The sequence below is a fragment of the Dryas octopetala genome, chromosome 8 (genome assembly GCF_963921425.1).
Source record: "Dryas octopetala chromosome 8, drDryOcto1.1, whole genome shotgun sequence".
Classification (NCBI taxonomy): domain Eukaryota; kingdom Viridiplantae; phylum Streptophyta; class Magnoliopsida; order Rosales; family Rosaceae; genus Dryas; species Dryas octopetala.
In genome coordinates, this window is record NC_141373.1 from 10,502,287 (window position 1) to 10,524,473 (window position 22,187).

The 22,187-nt window shown below is 36.2% G+C and overlaps 3 protein-coding genes across 7 annotated transcripts; all 3 read left to right on the top strand.

The window, feature by feature from the left end:
- Positions 1–2,104: 2,104 nt before the first annotated feature.
- On the top strand, positions 2,105–10,251 carry LOC147277100 (kinesin-like protein KIN-7E). 4 transcript variants are annotated; one of them, XM_086253386.1, is made up of 15 exons: positions 2,105–2,540; positions 2,749–2,960; positions 3,633–4,062; positions 4,294–4,383; positions 4,474–4,574; positions 4,719–4,832; positions 4,935–5,016; positions 5,089–5,156; positions 5,256–5,321; positions 5,453–5,577; positions 6,342–6,678; positions 7,337–7,411; positions 7,529–8,407; positions 8,928–9,244; positions 9,587–10,251. In XM_086253386.1, the coding sequence occupies exons 3-15, from the start codon at positions 3,843–3,845 to the stop codon at positions 9,906–9,908; spliced, it is 2,796 nt and encodes a 931-aa protein (XP_086109512.1). In that variant the 5' UTR covers positions 2,105–2,540; positions 2,749–2,960; positions 3,633–3,842; the 3' UTR covers positions 9,909–10,251. The 4 variants fall into 4 exon arrangements, with proteins under 4 accessions (XP_086109512.1, XP_086109511.1, XP_086109509.1 ...); XM_086253385.1 differs by having other exon boundaries at positions 2,107–2,540; positions 3,621–4,062; positions 7,337–7,438; XM_086253383.1 differs by having other exon boundaries at positions 2,107–2,540; positions 7,337–7,438.
- Positions 10,252–11,869: 1,618 nt separating this feature from the next.
- Positions 11,870–17,375, top strand: CIB22 (LYR family of Fe/S cluster biogenesis protein). The gene is made up of 6 exons (XM_086254284.1): positions 11,870–12,051; positions 12,146–12,187; positions 12,381–12,462; positions 13,879–13,934; positions 14,333–14,407; positions 17,125–17,375. Exons 1-5 carry the CDS (start codon positions 11,920–11,922, stop codon positions 14,372–14,374), a joined length of 354 nt encoding a protein of 117 aa, XP_086110410.1. The 5' UTR covers positions 11,870–11,919; the 3' UTR covers positions 14,375–14,407; positions 17,125–17,375.
- Positions 17,376–19,035: 1,660 nt separating this feature from the next.
- On the top strand, positions 19,036–20,565 carry LOC147277102 (uncharacterized). Of its 2 annotated transcripts, XM_086255239.1 has the most exons (3): positions 19,036–19,461; positions 19,568–19,891; positions 20,134–20,565. In XM_086255239.1, exons 2-3 carry the CDS (start codon positions 19,579–19,581, stop codon positions 20,439–20,441), a joined length of 621 nt encoding a protein of 206 aa, XP_086111365.1. In that variant the 5' UTR covers positions 19,036–19,461; positions 19,568–19,578; the 3' UTR covers positions 20,442–20,565. The 2 variants fall into 2 exon arrangements, with proteins under 2 accessions (XP_086111365.1, XP_086111363.1); XM_086255237.1 differs by having other exon boundaries at positions 19,036–19,891.
- Positions 20,566–22,187: the final 1,622 nt, after the last annotated feature.

A 22,187-nucleotide genomic window follows, 5' to 3' on the forward strand; every position in this document is an offset into this window, starting at 1 on the left:
TTATTTAGTGTGGACATGACAACGTAGATATATAAAAAATATACAGAGTGTTTGAACGTTAAAGTATAAGATGTGTAATAGTCTTTCTTATCAGAATAATCAATTAATCAATCGCGTAAAATTTACATAGTTGAAAGAATCATTGTTGTTTCAATAAACAAGATTCTTATTGATTGGCTCTTATTTAAAATTAAGCGATAAACGAGTTCTAACCGTTTGAAAATGAGAAATTTTTTCATATTGGATAGTCAATGCAAGACTCCAATGGATTGGCACCTAACATATCCTAAACAAACATCCGGACAGGAGAACAACCATTCAATTTAATTCTATTTGTTAAAAGCAAGCCTCCTTTAGTTTTCTTATCACACATATAGGCACACGTTTTGTAGTTGATCATCAACTTATTTTATGACCCAGCTTTGGCAAAGCAGACAATGTTGGTTGTATTATAGGTGGGAAACAAATTAATTATTTGATTGCTTTTTTGGTGAATAAATTAATTATTTGATGTTTAGAACTATAATGAGTTATGAAAATATAGCATAATAAGCTAAATAAATAAGGGAATTTTATTAAACTAATATGCTGATAATTTGAAACTATGTCAAATGTCAATGCGCTCCACTCCCGGTCTCCATCCCAATCTCTCAAATTATGGTTGGTAGTTAGTGTAACCGACAAACCGGCTCAAGCACTCAAAATCCATCATTTTTTCTTTGTAAGTAAAAAAAGAAGTCCGTCTTCAATGTTTGATCCGTTGACAGCTAAAAAGGGGGTCCGTGATCCACGCTGTTAGATCCCTTCATTACATTTTTTGGCCAATAATCCCTTCATTACATTTTAATATTGAATATATAACATAAGTCTTGGAGGACCGATCTTTACGGTTTAGGAGTCCTAGGCCAACATCAAAAGTTAAGGCCTTTTAATAACGAAAATTAATTAGAGTTTTATTTGTTATTGGCTATCTTTTTCAATTATCTTAGAGCATCTCAAAAATTTTTCAAATCCCATTTTGTTGACTTACGTGACAATTTAAAGAGTTAAAATTTACTTTTCAAATTTGATTTTAAGAGCCTAATTTACTCTTCAAATTTAACTGGTTGATCTTTGGTCCTTATTTTGAAGAATTTATTTGAAGAGTTTGTTAAAGTAAATTTTTCCTATGTGCATATTAAATAAAGCATTTAAAACAATTTGAAGAGCCTTTTAGAGATGCTTTTCGCTTCTCATTCAATTTTTATAAAAATTTTATGTGATCTATGAATTTTGTAAACTTTTAAAGAGAGAGAGGTTAAGAGAGATAGATAAAAGTTGAGAGAGACGAGAAAAAGAGAGAAAATACATGTATTAAGGCAATAATGTTTTTTTTTTTTGGGTTCTAGAGTTTTATCTAATCAGATTAGATTTATTATTACCAAATTAGTAATTTACCCTTTAAAATTTATCACTCATTCCTATATTTTAATTAAACTTTTTCATCATATTTTTCTGAAAAATCTTCAAATTATATTGCTAGATTTTTTGTAGCTATGTTTTCCATCTATGTAATACCAACATTAATTGGTGTATGCTTCTTTTTTATGTAAGCATGTCCTTTTTTTTTGGTAAGCTGATTTTTCTTGGTTGGCTTGTTGATGTATCATGTACGATTGAGGAGGACATAGTTATTCCTTATTTAATTTCCTTTTACCAGTTTCAAGCATGATTCCTTCCTTCTTTTTCAGTTTCACGCCAAAAAGACTCCAAAAGCTTCAATTCCACATGACTTTTTTTTGCTTTTTCCCTTTTTGTCCTCAGCATCAGCATGAATACTTTACTCAACCGCTGCCCACCGTCCAAATCCTGACCGTTGACTCGAACCCTCCAAAATACCAAATAATCCGACGGCCTACAAACCCCGATCAAGCAGTTAGAATCCCAATCGAAACTACCTGACGCAATCAAAACCCCCACGTGGCGTCCATCCGAAGCCCATCATCCGGTCTGTCCCAGCCTATTTCTCTTTTTCACGTGCCACCTCCTAGCTTGTGCAAACCAAAAAGCCAGGGGCAAAATAGTAATTTCCTCCGCTCACTCTCACAGTGAGAGAGAGAGCTCAGAAGCTTCAACGACCTTGAAGTTGAACGCCCAATCAGATTTCCAAAACAGCCCCTTGCTTTGCTCCTCTCCCACGTACACACAGAGAGAGAGAGAGAGACTGTGCTTCGAAGTTGGAGGTTAGAGCCAAAGCAACCGTCTCTTTCTCTCTTCTGCGAGCTTCAGAGTGCAGATCGTGGGCTGTAAAATATCGCCGATTTTTACTGTTACATCAATCAAGCTCAAAGCTCAAAGCTCGGTACGGTTCCGTACGGTTCCCTTCCGTTCTTCTGTTGCATTCTCTTTCTCTGTTTTTGCTTTACGCTTTATTCGACTCGTGAAGTTTCTTCGTCGCGAAATCTCGCTTCGCTTCGAGTCTGGGCTTTTAAGCTACGGCTCTGGAGTTGAGCTCCAGAGACACTCCAAATTGCAAGCATTGAGTTTTGGTGCTCGAAGAGGTAATTAAATGGGATTTCGAGGGGCATTTTGTGAAACCAGAACTAAAACACAGAGATTTATGTGACGCTTGTAATTAACCGTTGGATTTGGCTTTTAGTACCAACGTCTAAATGCATTAATTTCTTGGTTTGTAATTTTTAATTTGTTTTAAAAAGCGTAATAAATCCGGTTTTATTTATTTATTTTGTTACTTTTTTGGTGTTGCAGAGCATAAGTTTGAAGGAGACAAAGCAGAGGTAGCAGAGGCTTCTCAGAGTTCAGACTGACTAGGATAAGAGGCTGAAACGACGCCATCTTATCAGATAAGCTTTGTTGCCAAGTGTGGTCGTAGTACGCTTGCATTGTCTTAGCTACATTGGCCACCACAACCAATCAGAGAAGCTCTAACGGTTTTGGTGAAATGGACAAAGCATTTGAAGGTAAAATCCATCTGGGTTTTTTTTGTCTACTTGTTAAAACTATTAGCGACAGTCAAAGCTTGAAAATTACTTTGAGAAGTGAAAACGAAAACGATGGTATGGTGGGTTGGGGGACCATTTCTCTGCAACGTTTCACGTTTTGATTGTCCCTTGAGATTTTTTTATGTGAGATTCCGTTACTTGCTGTTGAAGCATAGTAGTGGGTCGCTGCTTTGGAATTGACATTCATGTTGGTCGTTGTTGGATGGAGGATATAAAAATGCAATCGCATTGTATTTTTCATTTTTTTATATAATGAAATGAAGCTTGGAACCAAAGAATAGAGCAGGACTGCAAAAAGAGGAAAAAAAGTTTAATCTTTTAATAAATCTTTAATTATAATTAACCTTCTTTGTTGCTTCTGTCTTCTGGGAGTAGTTGGATTGTAGATTGTAGCCACGATTAGCAGCTTGTGGTTGCAGACATAGGACGTGATTGGCATTTGGGGGCCTTTTTATTTATTTTTATTAAATCTTTTATTTTTTTATTTCAAATGAGTTGGTTGTGTTAAAATGCTTAAACCCATGTTTTAGCTTGTTGTTGCTGATGTGACCCGTAATTAGCATTCTTTTATGTGTCTTTTGTTTTTTCTGAGGTGGTTGGATAATACTCATGATGTAGCTTCTGTTGCAGGTAATGGGGTAATGAAGGGCCTAATTTATTTTTCTGGCAAGTGCAACAACCTTGCTTTTAACATTAAATCGTCTAGCATTTTGGGAAAGCAAGAGTGACTTGGAGTGCTTGAACACTGTGCTGGTTGGTCCCCTTTGAGATTTTTTATTTATTTATTTTTTATTAATTGGTGGTTGGGTTGAGAAGAGCATTGGGTGGAAAAGTGAGATAATGGGGGCAATTGGTGGGGAAGAGCTAATGAAGTGGGAGAAGATGCAAGGAGCAAGTGGTCGCGAAGAGAAGATTCTAGTTTTGGTGAGGTTGAGGCCTTTGAGTGAGAAGGAGGCTGCATCAAATGAAGTAGCAGATTGGGAATGCATCAATGACACTACCGTCTTATACCGGAACACGCTGCGGGAAGGGTCTACATTTCCAAATGCCTATACATTTGGTAAGGAAATGTTCATTTGTATATAATAGGACATCTGTATATAATGTTACTCACTGCAATCCTGTTACATGTTTGAATCTGAGATTATAATGATACATCTGCGTATGATTATGTCCAGCAGTGGCTTTTGTATAAATTTCTGCGAATGGATAGTTTGGTCACAGTTCATAAATTTATGGGATACGTCTTAACTATTTTATCTCTTTATCTTTGTTCGTATTTTTGTGATAGATAGAGTATTTCGGGGTGATTGCTCTACAAGGCAGGTTTATGAAGAAGGAGCCAAACAAATTGCTCTTTCAGTTGTTAGCGGTATCAACTGTAAGTATAAGATCTGTGTCTTGACTGTTTGAGTGTTTTCTGATACCTTATGCAACTAGCAGAAAGTTTACACCGAGAGTTTCTTTTCAGCAAGTATTTTTGCATATGGTCAAACTAGCAGTGGGAAAACGTACACCATGAATGGTATAACAGAGTTTACAGTGGCAGAAATATTTGACTATATACATGGGGTAAGATAACATACTAATAAGTTTATGTGGTTGTTTCATTTGCAGTTTTTAACTTCATCATGCTCTTTATTTTTCAAACCTTACTAATATAAAGATACTCTTTATTTGCAACCTCACTAATATGAAGATTGTTATTTCTTTCAGCATGAGGAACGAGCTTTTGTTGTAAAGTTTTCAGCAATTGAGATATACAATGAAGCTGTAAGAGACCTCCTAAGCACGGACAATACTCCACTTAGGCTGCTAGATGATCCTGAGGTGGATGCCTTTTTAAAAAATATAAGTGTATATATATATATATAAATAGTTTCCTTTGATGTGTATATGAATTTTGCTTTAACACTTTCCTGTTCTCATCAGCGGGGGACTATTATAGAGAAAATCACAGAGGAAACTCTGAGGGACTGGAGCCATTTAAAGGAGCTCCTTTCTATTTGTGAAGGTAAAGCATTTTAGAAAATACTGCTTTTACCATAAAGTGCTGTATCTTGATTGTTTCAGTGTATTATTGCAGCTCAAAGACAGATAGGGGAGACCTTATTGAATGAGAAAAGCTCTAGATCACATCAAATTATTAGATTGGTGTGCCCCTCACCCTGCCTTTTCTTTGATAAGGGTATTCATTTATTTGCAGTGCTTTAGACTTTTCTTCTTAACCCTGCTTTAATATAAAACTTCTAGGCAATTGAAAGTTCTGCTCGCGAGTTCTTAGGCAAAGGCAATTCAACCACCCTTGCAGCTAGCGTGGTATATATTAATTAATTCAACATTGGATATTTGTTCCAATAAATAAAAATTCTGTTTATTTATTTAAATGATTTCCATTTTCAAAATTATATATGTTGATAATAAATTCAGAAGTCATGGGTTTGTTGCAGAATTTTGTGGACTTGGCAGGAAGTGAGCGTGCATCTCAGGCACTATCAGCTGGGACAAGATTAAAAGAAGGTTGCCACATCAATCGGAGTTTACTAACTCTTGGGACTGTTATTCGCAAGCTAAGGTTGTCTAATTTGCCCTTTCTTTATGTCATTTACTTTACCATGTTGAATTGGCAGCGAAAGGTCTTGAAATTTTTTACTTGTGGATATGTGTTGTTTTAATATGTTTATCTACCTGCATGATAAACTGTTTTGGTTTAAAATCTGATAACTTTTTTTATTTTTTAATATGTCATTTATTAAAATCACTATATGTCCGTGGAAGTGAAACTTGATGTCTTGGATGGAAAGTACAACTAGGCAAAAGCTGCATAAGCATTTTGAATTTCAATTACATGCCTTACATTAACTGGGTGTTTTTTTGGTATCAAAATGGGGTTGAGGGGAGCCTGGCAATTCAATCACATTTTACAGTATTTGTATGTAATTAGTAATTACTTCTGAAAATTTAGAAGCTATTGTGGGTAGTTAAAATGAATGACCTGAAGGTGCCTTAAGCAATGCCTTGCCTTGGTTATCATATAAGTTATCGAGTATTCCTAGTGTAAATGATGGGTGGAAAGTAGAGCAATTAGTTAATGTAGTTTTGTTTACTTCCATGAATAATAAGATATATACTTGCCTCATAAAACCTTTGATCTGACTTTGCAACGTTGACTGATAGACCTACTTCTTTGATATAAAAAAGGAGTTGGTTCTGAAAAATTGATGTTTCCTTTTTTCGGTTGTTACTTCCTCCTGTCCTTTAATCTTTGTATAATTGAAATGCAATGATGCAGTGGCACTATTTCTAGTTTCATAAATCTATTGATATGATTCAATGCAGTAAGGGAAGACATGGACACATCAATTACAGAGATTCTAAGCTGACACGCATACTGCAGCCTTGCTTGGGTGGTAATGCTAGAACTGCCATCATTTGCACTTTGAGCCCTGCACGAAGCCATGTTGAGCAAACTAGAAACACCCTTTTGTTTGCTTGTTGCGCAAAAGAAGTAACTACAAAAGCACAGGTCAATGTAGTCATGTCAGACAAGGCCCTGGTTAAGCATTTGCAAAAAGAGCTGGCTAGATTAGAGAGTGAGTTGAGAACACCTGGCCCTCCTTCCTCAACTTTTGATTACACAGCATTACTGAGAAAAAAAGATCTTCATATTGAAAAGGTAATGATTCTCTATCTAAAGCTCTGTGTACAGTTAGGGCATAATACCTGTAAATGGAAATTGAATATATGATCACAGCTAAAAGACATTGCTTAGGACCTTCGACACATTGGAACTGGGAAGACATTAATTAAGATGCAATACATGAGATGAGTATTAAAAATTTAATACGGTAGATGCGAATTGAATGAAAATGCTGTTAAAAGATATGTCAGGAAGTCAGCATTTGAAATATGTGGGATTTTGCTTCTAAGTTTCACAAACATGAACATGTTTTTCCATGTGTCCTTTCAAGGGGAATACTGCACATCCTTATTCTGCTTTCTGACAAATTACTCCCATCATATTTGGTAAAATAAAGTCCACCATGGAGACATTCTTGTCTCCTTGATGTAGTGGAAGTCATCAATTCAAAATATACCAGATTGCCTGTTATGAAAATCTCCATGTACCTAGAATTCACACATGTCAACATTAATTCTGTCTCTTGTAACATCATGGACTGGGTTGTTTTGACTCATGTACTCAGCTTAGTTGCGAGTGTGCTATAGATTCGTCAATGCCCATATATGGAATTTGTGAACTTGGCTGATTTAAGAAAGTATCTAATTTAATGCATTTAAATTAAACCAAGACATGGCATGTCACATTTTTGCAGATGGAAAAGGAAATTAGAGAGCTGGCAAAGCAACGGGATCTTGCTCAATCACGGGTGGAGGACTTACTACGGATGGTTGGAAATGATAATGATTCAAGACAAGTACATATTATTGCCTATGTACTATAGAGTTTTACTACATGTTATGTATGCCCTTATTCTTCTAACTCTTTCTCATTTTTCCTCTTTCAGGCTACCGATAATCCGCATCCTAAATGGAAAGCAGGGGATGTGTCGGACGATGAATATTCAGTATCGGAGTCATCAGGTGTTTCTGATCCTCGTTATCTGAATGGTATCAGAAAGTTCAACAATCCTCATTTTGATGACAGAGACAGTGAGAGCAGTCCTACGGAGCCGTACGGCCAGCTTCAGGAGCAATCTGATTCATGCCAGAGTCTAGATGATACTGCAGGTGGAACTGCAGAAGATACTGATGACTACTGCAAAGAAGTTCGCTGCATTGAGATGGAAGAGTCAAGCAGGGATGAGAGCTCTGGGTCCTTTGTCTTACCGACAAATGGAAATGATGGAACAAGTGTAACAGGTCAAGAAATGATATCAACCCCAGTGAATGCAGATAGAGAGGGGAGTCAGATGCAAAATGGTTTTGCATATGGCACATTGGGGCAGAGACTACATGATGTACAATTGTCCATTGACTCTCTTGATAGTCCTTACCCTGAAGAACCATTTTCGCATGCCATTTCAGCAGATATGTCAAGTTCTAGAAGCCTTAAATTAACTAGGAGCTGGAGTTGTAGAGCAAATCTCATGACTGGCTCATCTTCTCCTGATAAAGCCCAAAGAACCCCACCTACTGGGTTTGAGAAAAGCTTCCCTGGGAGACCAGAAGGTTTCGAGAGGAAGACTCCTCTATTTAGCTATGATTCCAACTTAAGGTTGTCAAGAAATGATTCTCAGTCTTCCCTTGGGAGTGCTTTGGATGAGCTAGGAGCACAGAGTATGAGAACTGCAGATGAGGACATTACTAGCGTCCATACTTTTGTCACAGGACTAAAGAAAATGGCCAGAAAGCTTGAGTATGACAAGCAACTTGTCAATGGTCAGGTGAGAATTGCCTGAATTCCAAACTTTTGCCAAAATAACAAAAACCTATCATTTGTATGTGTCTGTCCTGCTTTCTGCATAATTCATTTCTTATTCAAGTGGCCATTATCTTTTTTAATGCAATTTTTATAATAATCAGATCATATCCTTTACAGTGATATGAATTAATGAGAATGTGAAACATTATCTCTGAATCTCTTGACATTGACATTTGAAGTTTATAATTTCCATATAACAAAGTTGTGGGAGAATTTATGACTGTAGCATATCAAAACATTTGTATTTCCATGTTGGGGAGCATTGAAATCTCTTAAGATGTTTATACCTGTCAACAGGTTCATGTGGCTTGTGTGAATATGGAATTATGTTCCCGATCATTATAAGTTGCATTTTCTCACAACTTATTTACGAATGTTCTTATATAGTAAATTGCATATATGAATTTTTGAAGCATTTAGGAAAGTCAGTTCTCTTTATTTTTTTTTTCTTCATTTGACATGAATCGGTATGTGCATGCTAGGACCAAGAGACTGGGCCAACAGCTGATAAGTTTGAAAAGAATGTTAAAGATGTAGGAATAGATCCAATGCTGGAAGTATCAGAAACTACTGATTGGCCTCTGGAATTTGAGAGACAGCAGAGGGCCATACTTGAACTTTGGCAAACTTGCTATATTTCAGTGGTCCACAGAACCTACTTTTTCTTGCTCTTCAAAGGTGATCCTGCGGATTCCATTTACATGGAGGTAGAGCTTAGGAGACTATCTTTCCTCAAGGAAGCTTATTCCCGTGGGGATCAGGCTGTGGAAGATGGTCAGACTCTCACACTGGCTTCAAGGTTTTCTCTCTCTCTGTAAATAGCTTTTCATATTTTTATCTTTCTGGGTGCTTTAAGATGCTAAAGGTTTTAATGAAAATGTATATGAATCTATGATTAGATACACGAAGTTTGTCTCTTGTGTTTGGCTTTTAAAAAACAATGTCTCACTTAATGTTAAAGACTTATTATACAAACCTTTAGACTAATGTCGGAGTCCATGTAAAATTCAGACTTTTATTTTGTTTCCATGCAACATATATTTCATTCACAAATTTACTAAAATACTTTTCTCGTTTTATGGCTGTAACTTTATATAATTTAACTGCATCGTCCTATCCTCACATGGTTATTTGGATACAGCATGAGAGCTATTAGTCGTGAGAGACAGATGCTAAGCAAGCTGATGCAGAAAAGGTTTTCAGATGAAGAGAGAAAGAGACTGTTCCAGAAGTGGGGTATTGCCCTGGACTCAAAGCGCAGGAGGCTGCAGCTGGCCAACTGCTTGTGGAGTAACACAAAGGATATGAACCACATAATGGAGAGTGCTACCATCGTTGCAAAGTTGGTGAGGTTCGTAGAGCAGGGGCAGGGCCTCAAGGGAATGTTTGGGCTTAGTTTCACACCCCCGAAAGCAAGGCGTAGATCCTTTGGATGGAAAAATAGCATGGCATCACTTATATAAACCTGGTTCTCAGACATATACCACTATAGAGGCGGTTTGTCAAGTTAGATAGGCCACATAGCACTATTTTCATCAACTTAAACTGATTGCCTACTTTATTATAGGATTGTATAAATCTTAGTGGTCATGTTCAGGTTAGAAGGCTATGTTGTGTTTTGGTAATAGGGTTTTCTGGATGGATTTGTTGCATCTCTGTTTACTGATATGTAATTTTGAATCTTTTGTGTGTGTATAAAATCTGTAATGCATGAAGCAACAAGGACTACATGAGAATGATATATTTAGATATCAAGTAAGCAGTCTCTGTCTAAATTTGTAGTCCAATCTGGATGCTGGGGCACACAGTGGTTTCCTGCTCGCAACTCTAGTACCAAATCGTGTAAGGCCATCAAAAAGCATCATATATACACTAAGCCATGAAAAAGTGAAAAACACATGCGTAGTTTGATGCATATTATTCGATTGAATAAGTTAAATGTCTAGATTCATGTATATTTAAGAAAGAACCTTCTAACTAGAAAGAACCTTCTAACTTGAAGAATAAAATAGATTTAATTATAAGGTAAAATTTATCCCTTTCAATTCCCACAAAAATAGTGAGATTAGTAGGAATAAACCTTTTCTTATGGCTAATGTATCTTTTTCCCATCTTTTTCCTTCTAGTTAGGACACTCTCTAGTCTCTATCTTCTTCCTTTATACAAGAATCTATCTATTTAACCTATCCATATGCATCAAACGAGGCCATAATTTTTTTACATAAAAGGGTTCCACTTTTGAGCTTTGCCATTATGAACATTGCTTAGCTGCTTGCACGTAGGGAACCATTCTTCCCTATTAATAAAATCATAGTTTTCTAGACACTAGAAAATCACTAAACATGCAAATAACATTTTTGAAAAAATTTTGGGTCTCACATTCCACTCTTTTAAAATAAATTCTATCCCTGAGATTTACCAAGGGTACTTAAATCAACTAAAAACACTTTTTTCTTTAGTCGAACTCCAGTTATCACCTAACTTTCTCAATTCCAAGTTATTGCCATGATATCACTTCAACTTGTCAATTCTCTCCAAGTAAACATACTAGTCTCATTTCACAAGATATATTATGCTCCAACGGCAGACAAATCCAAAAATACTCTTGTGGGAAATCAGGCACATTTTTCCCCATTACACTTGTGTATGTATAATATAATTATCTCTACCGTCTATTCATGTAAAATGAGTGACCAAAATCAATATCATTGGTAGGCTATGGTGTCCATTTCCACCAATTATTGCACTAACCACCAGTACACGACTACAACCTAGTCATGTTTACAACAAGTGAGTATTTGCAACCTTACACGTGACTTTTCTTCTTGGACCTCCAACTAATGACAGCCGAATCGATTCCTCAGTCTTTAGTGAAAGGTGTGTTATCATTAATCACCACTTAATCCAACTATGATTTCAAAAACCTTCATATTCTTATTTCAAGGTTGATTCATTCTTGCTTACATTTATGAAAGCTTCATCTTCTAAAGTTGTTGTGTTTAATAGCCACACTTCACCTAGATATATAGCTTATAACTTCCCTTTATCAAAGTTCCATTACTTCCAAATGACTTTCATGATCTTTAATAAAATTGTTTTTTTATGTGTATCTCTTGATTGTATCTTAATCTTTCAAACTTTATCGATGTTACTCTACAAGTTAAGTGGGAATTTTGTAAGAATCTGATTGGACATATCATATAATTAGGGGTGAAATTGGTTCGGTTATCAAACCGAAAACACACAAACGACCTCTGACTGGTAGCGATCAGAATGTCAGTTTCTCCTTGAACTTAAGTTCGATTCCCCAGTTGGGCTGTAGTGTGACCTGGGCTTGGGCTGGTTTTTCCAGGCCCAGGTTAGTTGTTGCTTTTTGGGGCTTCGGCCCCCCCTGTACTAAAAAAAACAAAATCTAGAAACAGCCTGTGAAGAGTGAAGAGAGAGAGAAAGACAGAGAGAGAGAGAGAGAAGGAGATGAGCGGAGTGTCAACAGCAGCGTACGTAGCTCGTCGGGCAGCTCAGAAGGAGAGGGTTCGGATCCTCTACCGCCGAGCCCTCAAAGACACTCTCAACTGGGCCGTTCACCGCCACCTCTTCTACCAAGATGTAAGCACTGCGCTTCTCTATCCAAAACCCCCATTTTCATCATCCAATCTCTTCCTTTCGATTCAATCAATTTCTGATTATATTTTTTTCTCAGGCTGATGCGCTTCGCGAGCGGTTCGAAACCAACAAGCACGTGGTTCGTCCTCTCTATTATTCCCTTTAATTTAATTTCCTTTATTTTTGATTCGCTTTGTTTTGAAGTTTTCAATTTGAGCATTTGGGTTGTTCTAGTTTGGCTGCATTGTTTGTTATTTGAGCTAGAAGGTTTAGTAATGGGAGTGAATGGAGGTTACCCTTTTGATTGTTTGTTTGTTTGGTGGGTTTTTCAGGAAGATCTTGACACCATCGATAAACTCATAGCAAATGCTGAAGCCAGCTACAACAAGTGGCGCCACCCTGATCCTTATATTGGTAACATCTATCATACACCACCGAATTTGCATGTATTATAATATTGCATTTGCTCTCAGTTAGTCATTTGGTGGGTGCTAGTTGCTGTAAAATAATCACTTGTATTTTATTTTTTTTATTTTTGATCTGAACTTGTTTTTATGTTAAGATTATAAGCAAGGTGCCATACCCTGAAATGTATTTTAATGTTAGCAAATTTGTTTACATTCTGTAAGCTCTAAAGGCTTTTAGCCTCCATAGGGGTATTATTGGGGGAGAGAGGCTTTTGGATTTGGCATGAAATGACATCAGTTTGGATTCGGTGGTGTTTTGTCCTGAGACCTCAAATTTTGTCAGTGTTTTAAGCTGCATTATCTTTCATAAATGATTTTGGATAATGAATGACTATATCATTGTTTACCCAACTATAATTTATATCTGTATCACTGTGGTGTTCATTCTTGTCTCTGATTAACTTCGTGTCCGGATTTTTCTTTGTTCTTGGAATTGATATGTAGGGGACCAACTATTAAGTTCTCTTTAAAGCTGTATTTTGCTCTCATCAGTACATATATAATTCAAATCTGTTTAAATAAAAGCTTGCTTTTGTAAATTCGGTTGTATTCTTTTGGATGGGATAATTTAAAATGAGGTATTTGGGTTTTTAATGTAAATTGCTTAATTGGAACTTTTGAAATACTAATTTCTCATGTTACTTTGAACCATATATAAATTTGATTATTTAAGAAAAGAAACTTTTTGAAGTAACACTTTTCTCTTGAGTATTTGAAATCCCTTCTTTTCTTAATAATCAAATTTATACATGGATTTTAACATCAGAAATTAAGATTTCTAAAGTCCATTTATGTAATTTACGCTAAAATCTCAAATCCAAATACAAACTTTTTAAACCTCTCCTTAAAAATGGACCTTAGGTAGCGCTTGTTTTGTGGGATGGTTATAAGATTCATTTCCCATGTTTGTTAAATGTAAACAATGGTGGATTTCCCATTCCCATAGGTATCCAAAACCCACAAAAATGAGGGTTTTGCATTCCCAAAAGAGGGGGTGGGGTTTCCTTCGCATGCCTTAATTTTAACATTATAATAAAGTATAATGACAATTATACCCTTATACTTTCAAAAAATAAAATTCCATTGCTAACCTATTAACACTATTTTCTTTACCAACATTTTCAAACACTGGAATGAGAATGTTGCACTCTAGGGCTTATAATAACCCTTGGAATGATAATGGGTATGGAATTCCTGGAATCACATCCTGTGAAACAAATGCTACTGTAGGCTTTGCTCTTTCTTTATGGCCTTAACTAATCTCTATGCATTTTGGAATTTTTGGAATATTTTTTCTTTAGGTTTTAATTGTTTTTTCCCCTCTTCTCTTCTCTATTTTTTTTTTTTTTTTGTGTGTGTGCAGTTCCTTGGGCTCCTGGTGGTTCAAAGTTTCACCGAAATCCGACTCCACCTGCTGGGGTAATATGTTATAATAAATCTTTATTTGGTGTAACTTTGTGTTCGCTTCTATTTTAAGGACTTCATGTAATCTTCTGCATTCAGTTTCTTTTTATTCACTTGTTCCTTTCTGTGTTGTATTTTTGTTTTCATATGATGCAAGTGTCTAGTTAACTAGTTATGCATGTTACATTTTTAACCAAAAGACATAAGTTGAAATGGACAAGTATTCTCAAAGTAGGTAGCTATTCTTCTGTTTGGAACAAAAGTAATATATTAGAGTTGTATAATCACTGACATTAATTACCATTCTTGCAAGTCACCAAGCATTGGTGGATCCACTAAACCATGCTTGCAAGTTAAGCATTACCATTTGTTTCATTGTTTATGACTTCATTGATATTTTGTTGTTGATGCAGATTGAGATAGTATATGACTATGGCCGAGAAGATAATAACTAAAAACCTGCATATTTTTCTTCACAATAAATAAAGGTTAGCAATTTCATTATCTGCTTAACATATGTGTTAGCCTTTGTATTTTACATAGTATTTTTAGGTGTGAATACTCAGTTGATTGGCTGTTGGACTTACTTCCCATTTTTTTTAAGAGTCACACCCCTCCCTTATTTCTAGTTTTGACAGATGAATTCCACTTTTCAGTCAAACCACAGTTTCTTAACAGATTAATGACATCATCACTAGATTGACATTTTTTCTTCCTACATCACATGACCGATGAACTAGGAAGCACTGATACAGGTACGGCACCGATACGTGACACGACACCGATACGCAATACGGCAAATTTCTAAAAAATAAGAACACCGATACGGCTCGGATACGGATATTAAAATTATATATATATATTTAAACTTAAAAAAAAAATCACATATCATCTAAATATACCAAATCCAACAGACCCAATCCTGGACAAATGAGCTACTAATATAACTAATAAATTGTAAGAATAGCATTAATTTTTTTCTAACAGACCCAATCCAATATTATTTACTATTCATATTTCAGAAAAAACAGTGACAAACCCAACCCAATACTATTCATCAGATTTCATAATTATAAAAAAAAAACAGTAACAAACTACCCAATACTATTCATGATTAATTGATTACTGCTCAAAACAAATAAACCCAAACCCAAACCCAATACTATTCATGATTTCACTTTTCTGAATTATAAAATAAAACAAGTTACAAAAGTTATACATATACTGCCGAACTCCCCACTTTTTTCCCAAAATTATACTGCCGAATTGAGACCATCAGACCAGAGTACCAGACCAGAAATTCAGAGAAAACAAACACAGCGTCAGAGCCAAAGCTAACCTCGACGACGATGGCTGCTCAGCCTGCTCTGCTCGACGGCGATCTCTGCTCGACGGCGATCTCTGCTCGACAGCGAGGGCTGCTCTGCTCGACGAAGATGGCTGCTCTGCTCGACTGCGATCTCTGCTCGACGGCGATGGCTGCTCTGCTCGACGAAGATGGCTGGCTGGCTGCTCTGCTCGACCGCGATGGTTGCTCGACGGCGATGGCTGCTCGAAAACAGGTTTCTCGATTCTGTTTCGCGCATGAATAGTGATGGCTGCGTTGAATAGTTAGGGCTCTAATTTGCCAACTTTTTAAAATTGCTATTAGACCCCTCATTTTTACAAAAAACTTGAAAAAATACCCCATATGTATCTAGACCGTATCTTGACCGTATTGCTAAAGTATCGCTGAAGTATCGCAGCCGTATCGGGTAGTCAAAGTCAACAGATACGTCTAGGATGCTTTGGATATGCGTATCTCCGTATCTAGTGCGTATCGGTGCTATCCTCGACACCGATACGACATACCTCAACAAATTTGCGTATCGGTGCTTCCTAGCCGATGAATAAATTTGTAATATGAGTTGTGGAGCAGCACAGCTTATAGCCTCACTGTAATTTCAACAGGAATCACAAATCCAGCCCTACCAAAACTGATCTTGCTCTTTTCCATCTACAAATCTCTTTTTCTTTTTTTTCTCTTCTTGTCACGCCTTTTAATTCAGTAAGAATCATTGATAATTTCTCTTCCCACAAAATAAAAAACTGAATCACTGATAATTCCAATGGTATTATAGTGATAAGTAAAAAAAAATTTTTTTTTTAATTATTTATCTTTTACCATTTCATTGTTTGGTCTTGAGAAATTGAAGGGAACAAAAAAGTACCCAAAAAGTGAAGAAAGAATGAAAGAAAAAGAAAAGGTTATGAACAGAGAAAAGAGTTAAAGAAGAAAGAACTTGAGGGGAAATAGTGGAAGGTGGAAGACCCATACAATGTTTTTTGCATTTAATAGGTTAGAAATCCAAGTATTTTATAAGAGAAAATCATGATATTCAATAGGCTTATTCACGCCAATGCTCCCTGAAAGTAACTTCGATTTTCAATTTGCCCCTTAAAACTTCATTCCTCTCACTTTACCCCCCGAACTTTATAAAATATCATATTCCGTCAAGTCCGTTACAAGCTCTGTCAAATAAGCTGACGTGACATTTTATTGCCCCTTCCATATAAGCGTCACGTAGGTTTTTTTGACGGACTCATAGATAGACTTAACGGAATATGATATTTTGTAAAGTTTGAGGGGCAAAGTGAGAGGAATGAAGTTTCAGGAGACAAATTGAAAATCGAAGTTACTTTCAGGGGACATTGACGCAAATAAACCTATTCAATAATATCCCCAAATTTTCATGTGAGAGAGAGAGCTCTAATCTGACAATCCAACAATCAAACACAATGTTACTGGGGCTTGTGTGTGCACACGTGCAAGAGAGAGCTAGAGGTTATTGTAATTTTTTATTTTTTTAAAAATATATATAGTGCTTTGTGTTTTCATTTATTTTTAAGCTGGTGATTTTAAGTCTTCAAATCACTACACAGAATGGTAAAGTAAAAAATCTAAACAAAATATCAAATGGGTTCTAGTCAATATGAATTTAGATTGATTTAAGATGTGTAAGAAATCTAATTATTCTTCCAAAAAGAAAAGAAAGAAAAAGAAAAAGAAAAATAAATACAACAAAATATCTATTTGAATTACTCATTTTGCTTATGTTCTCAAGACTCAAGTATTTTTTGTGTTTTCCCCATTTTAGGCTCACCAAGCATTTCCCTCAACATGAATTTTCTTTTAATGTTGATTCTGTTATGTTTACTGATGCAGATGAAGATGTTGATTGATGAATGACTGATGTTGATGATAATTATTGAGGCCAGGATCTTTGATGTGCTGCTTAAGCAAATGATGGTTTTAAGCTTTAAACAGTTTTAAAGGTTATTTTGCTTTATTTGGTGTTTCATGCAATGGATTTTTGATGCAGAAGAACAACAGTGATAAGTGTGGCATGTTGCAGGGTGATAACTTGATATGTACAACTTTCTTCTGTCTATATAATATGCATTTCCTTGGCTGCATTTGTGTTAATACTACCAGCAATTGGAGTCTGGAGTGCACACACCCCGCTAAATTTGTTACCCGTACCGGATTTGGTCTACATGAGCTTCTAGATTAGGAGTTGGCCTTTTGGTGAAATGCAAGGAGTGCAAAGTTGACGATTTTTGATTTTCTCACTCTAACATAACTCATGTAGTGGAGAGCCTGAGTGAAGTTTCTCAAGGCATAGGTTGTGCTAAATGTCCCTAAAAATCTGGCCACTAATATATGATGTTCCCCTGTTTGGAGACCTAATATATGATCAAAACACATGAGTAAGCTATTTAGCATTTAGATTTACTTATTGCCATAAATGAAACCACATTGCATGAGAAAATCAAATGGCTGTTAACACACAAATGGCACAATACAGTCACTCTCTTATATGAAAGATGTACAAGAAATGCCTGGCAAATTTAATGCATCCCCACTAAAAGGAGGTAAAAATTATGTAATGTTGGTTGCTTCATCATTTCATTTATCCAGAAACAATTGAGAGAGAGAGAGAGAGAGAGAGAGAGAGAGAGAGAGAGAGAGAGAGAGAGAGAGAGAGAGAGAGAGAGAGAGAGAGCATTGAATTGAATTTGAAGGAAACAGACGTCCATTAACATTGGGGACATCAAAAATCTCAAATTACCTTTCCACGCATGATAGCCACGTGACTCACTGAACCTTTTCAAACAATGAGGACTGATGGAATTTGCAATTTGGAACCAAAAATGAGGGATTGAGGGTTCATTTTATGTCCATTTCAAAGTGCCTCTCAAGTCAGTGTTTCAAAAGCTTAAACATATGGGCATCATGTGTGGAAACGTAATTTGGGTTTTTAGGGGTCTTAATCCAACACTTTCTTTAATTGTGGAATTGTTATAGATGGTGATATATATATACAGGCTCCTTCTATTAACGTCTATCTCAACTTATTTATGTTGAGGTATACCCTGTTAGGGCCTACATTAGCCGGTTTGCGTCAATCCGAACCGTTCATTTTTTACATCTTCATTGATAGATCATCCTTGCAATAAATTAGCCAAATCGGAAATCATTTGCCTATATAACTTTGATCAAATAAATGAACGAACCAAATATTTTCGATGAAACCGTCCATTTGTTTTATCAAAGTTAGATAGACAAATGATTTCCAATTTGACTAATTTTTTGCAAGGATGATCTATCAATGGAGATGTAAAAAATGAATGGTTCGGATTGACACAAAACGACTCGTGTGGGCCCCAATAGGGTATACCTCAACATAAATAAGTTGAGGTATACCTCAATAGAAGGAGCCTGTATGTATATATATATATATATATTGTCATGGTAATGATATGGTAATTTATCCTGCTCATCTTTGAACAACTAATCAGCTTCATACCAGCTACCCTCCATGGTAATGGAGGCCATGACGAATTGACAATCTCTTGCATTCCCGTGGATTCTCTTTTAAGTTTAACCTTAACTTGTCGAGATGGAATTCTAATTTGATGTTTGATGGGCGAGAAATTTTAGGAAAAAAAGAAAGTTAAAACTGGAAGAGTGCTATTGTTTTTAGGCTAAAATTGGAAGAACAAGTATTTTTTTTGTTACAGGTAAATTCTCTCATAATTATTACTAGGTTTATTGAATATCTAATTGAATTTAACAAAATTAATTATGGTTAACAAATATAACACATGGCAGATTTATGAGAGGGTGGTGAGGCTACACCTAAGGACTCGCTCCAAACTGTCTGAGGTCTCCTACCAGCTTGAGGGGGCTATTAAGGGTTAAGAGTTGAGGGGGTTTAGCTGTATTGGTTATTACTGTTGTAATGAGGCAAAATCTATTCTCTCCCGGAGAGGTACCTGTATATTTGAGGAAGTAATCTTTTGATGAATGAGAAAAGCTTACGATCAATTTATGGTATCAGAGCAGACAATACATGCACGGCCAAACGTACTATTGTAATTGGATTTCGGGTTGGTTACTCCAATTCTTCAACTCTCTCTCTCTCTCTCTCTCTCTCTCTCTCTCTCTCTCTCTCTCAAGTGTGACTTTGAATTAGGTGATGACCCAACTAACTATAAGGTGAGACAATTCACACCCTCTCTCTCTCTCTCCCCTAGCATGATCCATAAAAACCCAAAACCCTTTTTAATGCCCAGCTTTTTTTCTTGTTCTTTTCTCTTAAAAGTCTGGCCGAAGATGGAGGACGAAGCCATAAGGGCCTTGGGGTGGAAGATCCGCAGAAATGGCAGAAACATATGTGCAACATCATTTAATGTATTTTCTTCTCTCATCATGGTAATCTTGTTCCTTTGGATCATGTGGTCTGGATCTGTAGTTGCAGACAAACCAAGTATAAACAGAGAGTACAACAATTTGGCATTCTATGTTGGAGTCCTAATCATTGTCCTTGGCTTCTTGTTTTTGCTTGTTGGGTTTCCTATACTCGCAGACTTGTTCATAGAATTGTCAGAACAATTGCAGAAGCAGGAGGAGAGCAGCATACATCAAGGTATTAACCAACACCAAAAATGAGAATTTCATTTTATATTCTAGAAGCCAGGTAAAGTTTGAGTAACTAACTTTGAGTAGGCAAAAGGGACACTAATGGAAAGCCAAAAAGTTTCATAGTAAATCCAAATTGCCTTCTGAACTCTTTTACAGATTCATCAAAATCTTTCATTTTAGTGTGTGCGTGTGTAAACTGATTTGACAAATATCATCTTAGATCTTACTTGATTCATAATGATGCAGCAGGGAAGTCGAAGATAATATGTATTATTGGCCGGATATTTGTGACTGTTATCACAATGGTCATGCTAGCATGGGCCATTTACACTGGATTTAAGATTGCAACTGAACCTAGAAGGGAAGGCAAATATTATCCTCTAGCATCCCCAGTTGGTGTTGTTTCTATTATGTTTGGCTTCATTTATTTTATCATTGGACTCGGCATAATTGCAGAGCTAGCAGTAGAATTGACAAAGCAGTTGCAAAGGAAAGAGAAAAAGGAAATAGTTCTTCATCAAGTTCGCAGCATAGATGTCAAATGTTTTGTGTGACATTGCTATAATACACCATACAATGTGTAAATAATGCTCTTGCTGATTAGTTAGTAAATTTTGTCCATTTCAAACCATTCATATTTTCTGATCAAGCAGCAATTATTGTTCCAGGGCATCAACTACAAAGACGTAAAAGTTTCTGGTTTCAGATGCCCGTTGGATTGTTTCATATCATTTACTTTCTACAAATTTATGACCCATTTGGAAATTTATAAAGGATATCCGAAACATCTAGGCTAACTCTAAGGTTTGCCCTACATGTCTAGCAAGACTCATAATGATGTCCCTTCCATTTGATTTTCAGATTTACTGTATACTAATTATTCTTATTTAAAAATGACTATCTGAAACAAATAAAATAAATTTTGATCATGTAGATAAGCAAAAAAGGTCACTAGCTTCAACATTACCAATATTTATCTAGCAAATTGACTCAACAATTAAGGATAGGCTAGCGCTAGTGGCATCCCCACTCTATTCACCACACCCACCTGACTTTCCCATCCTACAAAAAAGAAAACTCCTTTACCCAGCACACACACCAATATCACTAAATTAACCTTAACTATAACCCTAACTGTAATATCTCTTATGTTCAATAACTAAAGATGGCGGTGTCCATGGCCGTAGCCACCACCAGCAATATGGGACACAACAATTGGGGCAATGCTGCTGCCCCCTTCGACTGGAGTTTTTTTTTCCCATTTTAAAACTTGTCCTTTTAGACAATTTTATAGGAGGATAAAATTGATCTTAATTTTTTAAATGTGGATGGGTGATAATAACTACTCTCCTGGGAAAATACTGAACCACCTAAGCCTTCTACAACTACTATCATCAGATGCGCAATCACACAATGTTTAGCATTCCATAAGCCTAGCAGTTAGTGCCACATGATGAACCACAAGGTGTTTTTCATCAGCTCACAAACTGCACATCATAAGGACTATCCCTGTCCATAAAGCACTATGAATCTAATAGTTGGTGCCCATCATATCATGGACAAGCCATCCTAGAATGCTACACTCCCTTTGCACCAATAAGTCCAAACTCTAATGCACCTATTACTAGTTCATTTTATTTATCTAGTGTCCCTCATCTTTCTCCTTGTTAATTCTATTCCTAAGCTTTCACTAAATTGCTCCAATATATAATGTGCATATTATAAGCCTTTTATCACATCTATATTTGGCCACACAAGTGGCATCAGAAAATGATAAGAAATTTGAAAAGTAATATAGGGCATCTGTCAGTTCATATAAACTTTTTTTATCAAACGATTTAGGGAAGAGGGATTTGAACTCAGAACTTCGAGTGTAGGGTAAATGCTCATAACCACTAGAATTACAAACCCCCACATCACTCCATAAAAAGTTACACAGATATTGTCCCACTTCACTAAAAAAATTGTTAACACAGATATTGTTACACATAGGGTAAATGCAGATATTGTTACACAGATATTGGCCCTATAACTATCCCCTGCTAAGTGTTTCCTGAGCAAACGAAGAAGCTCACTGTTTGCTCATAGAACCCAATCCCCACTACAATAGCAGTCACTGTTTACTTTCTTAGACCTCACAAAAACTAGTAAGGCAAGGTCAAATACTGCACTCTAACACATTCCATTCCAAGTAGCTCTCAATCAAAATTGAATCTCATGTTATGCATTTTGCGGTTTTATACAATAAAAGTAAGAGTAAGACCCATCAAATAACCAAACAAACAAATTGACAACAAATA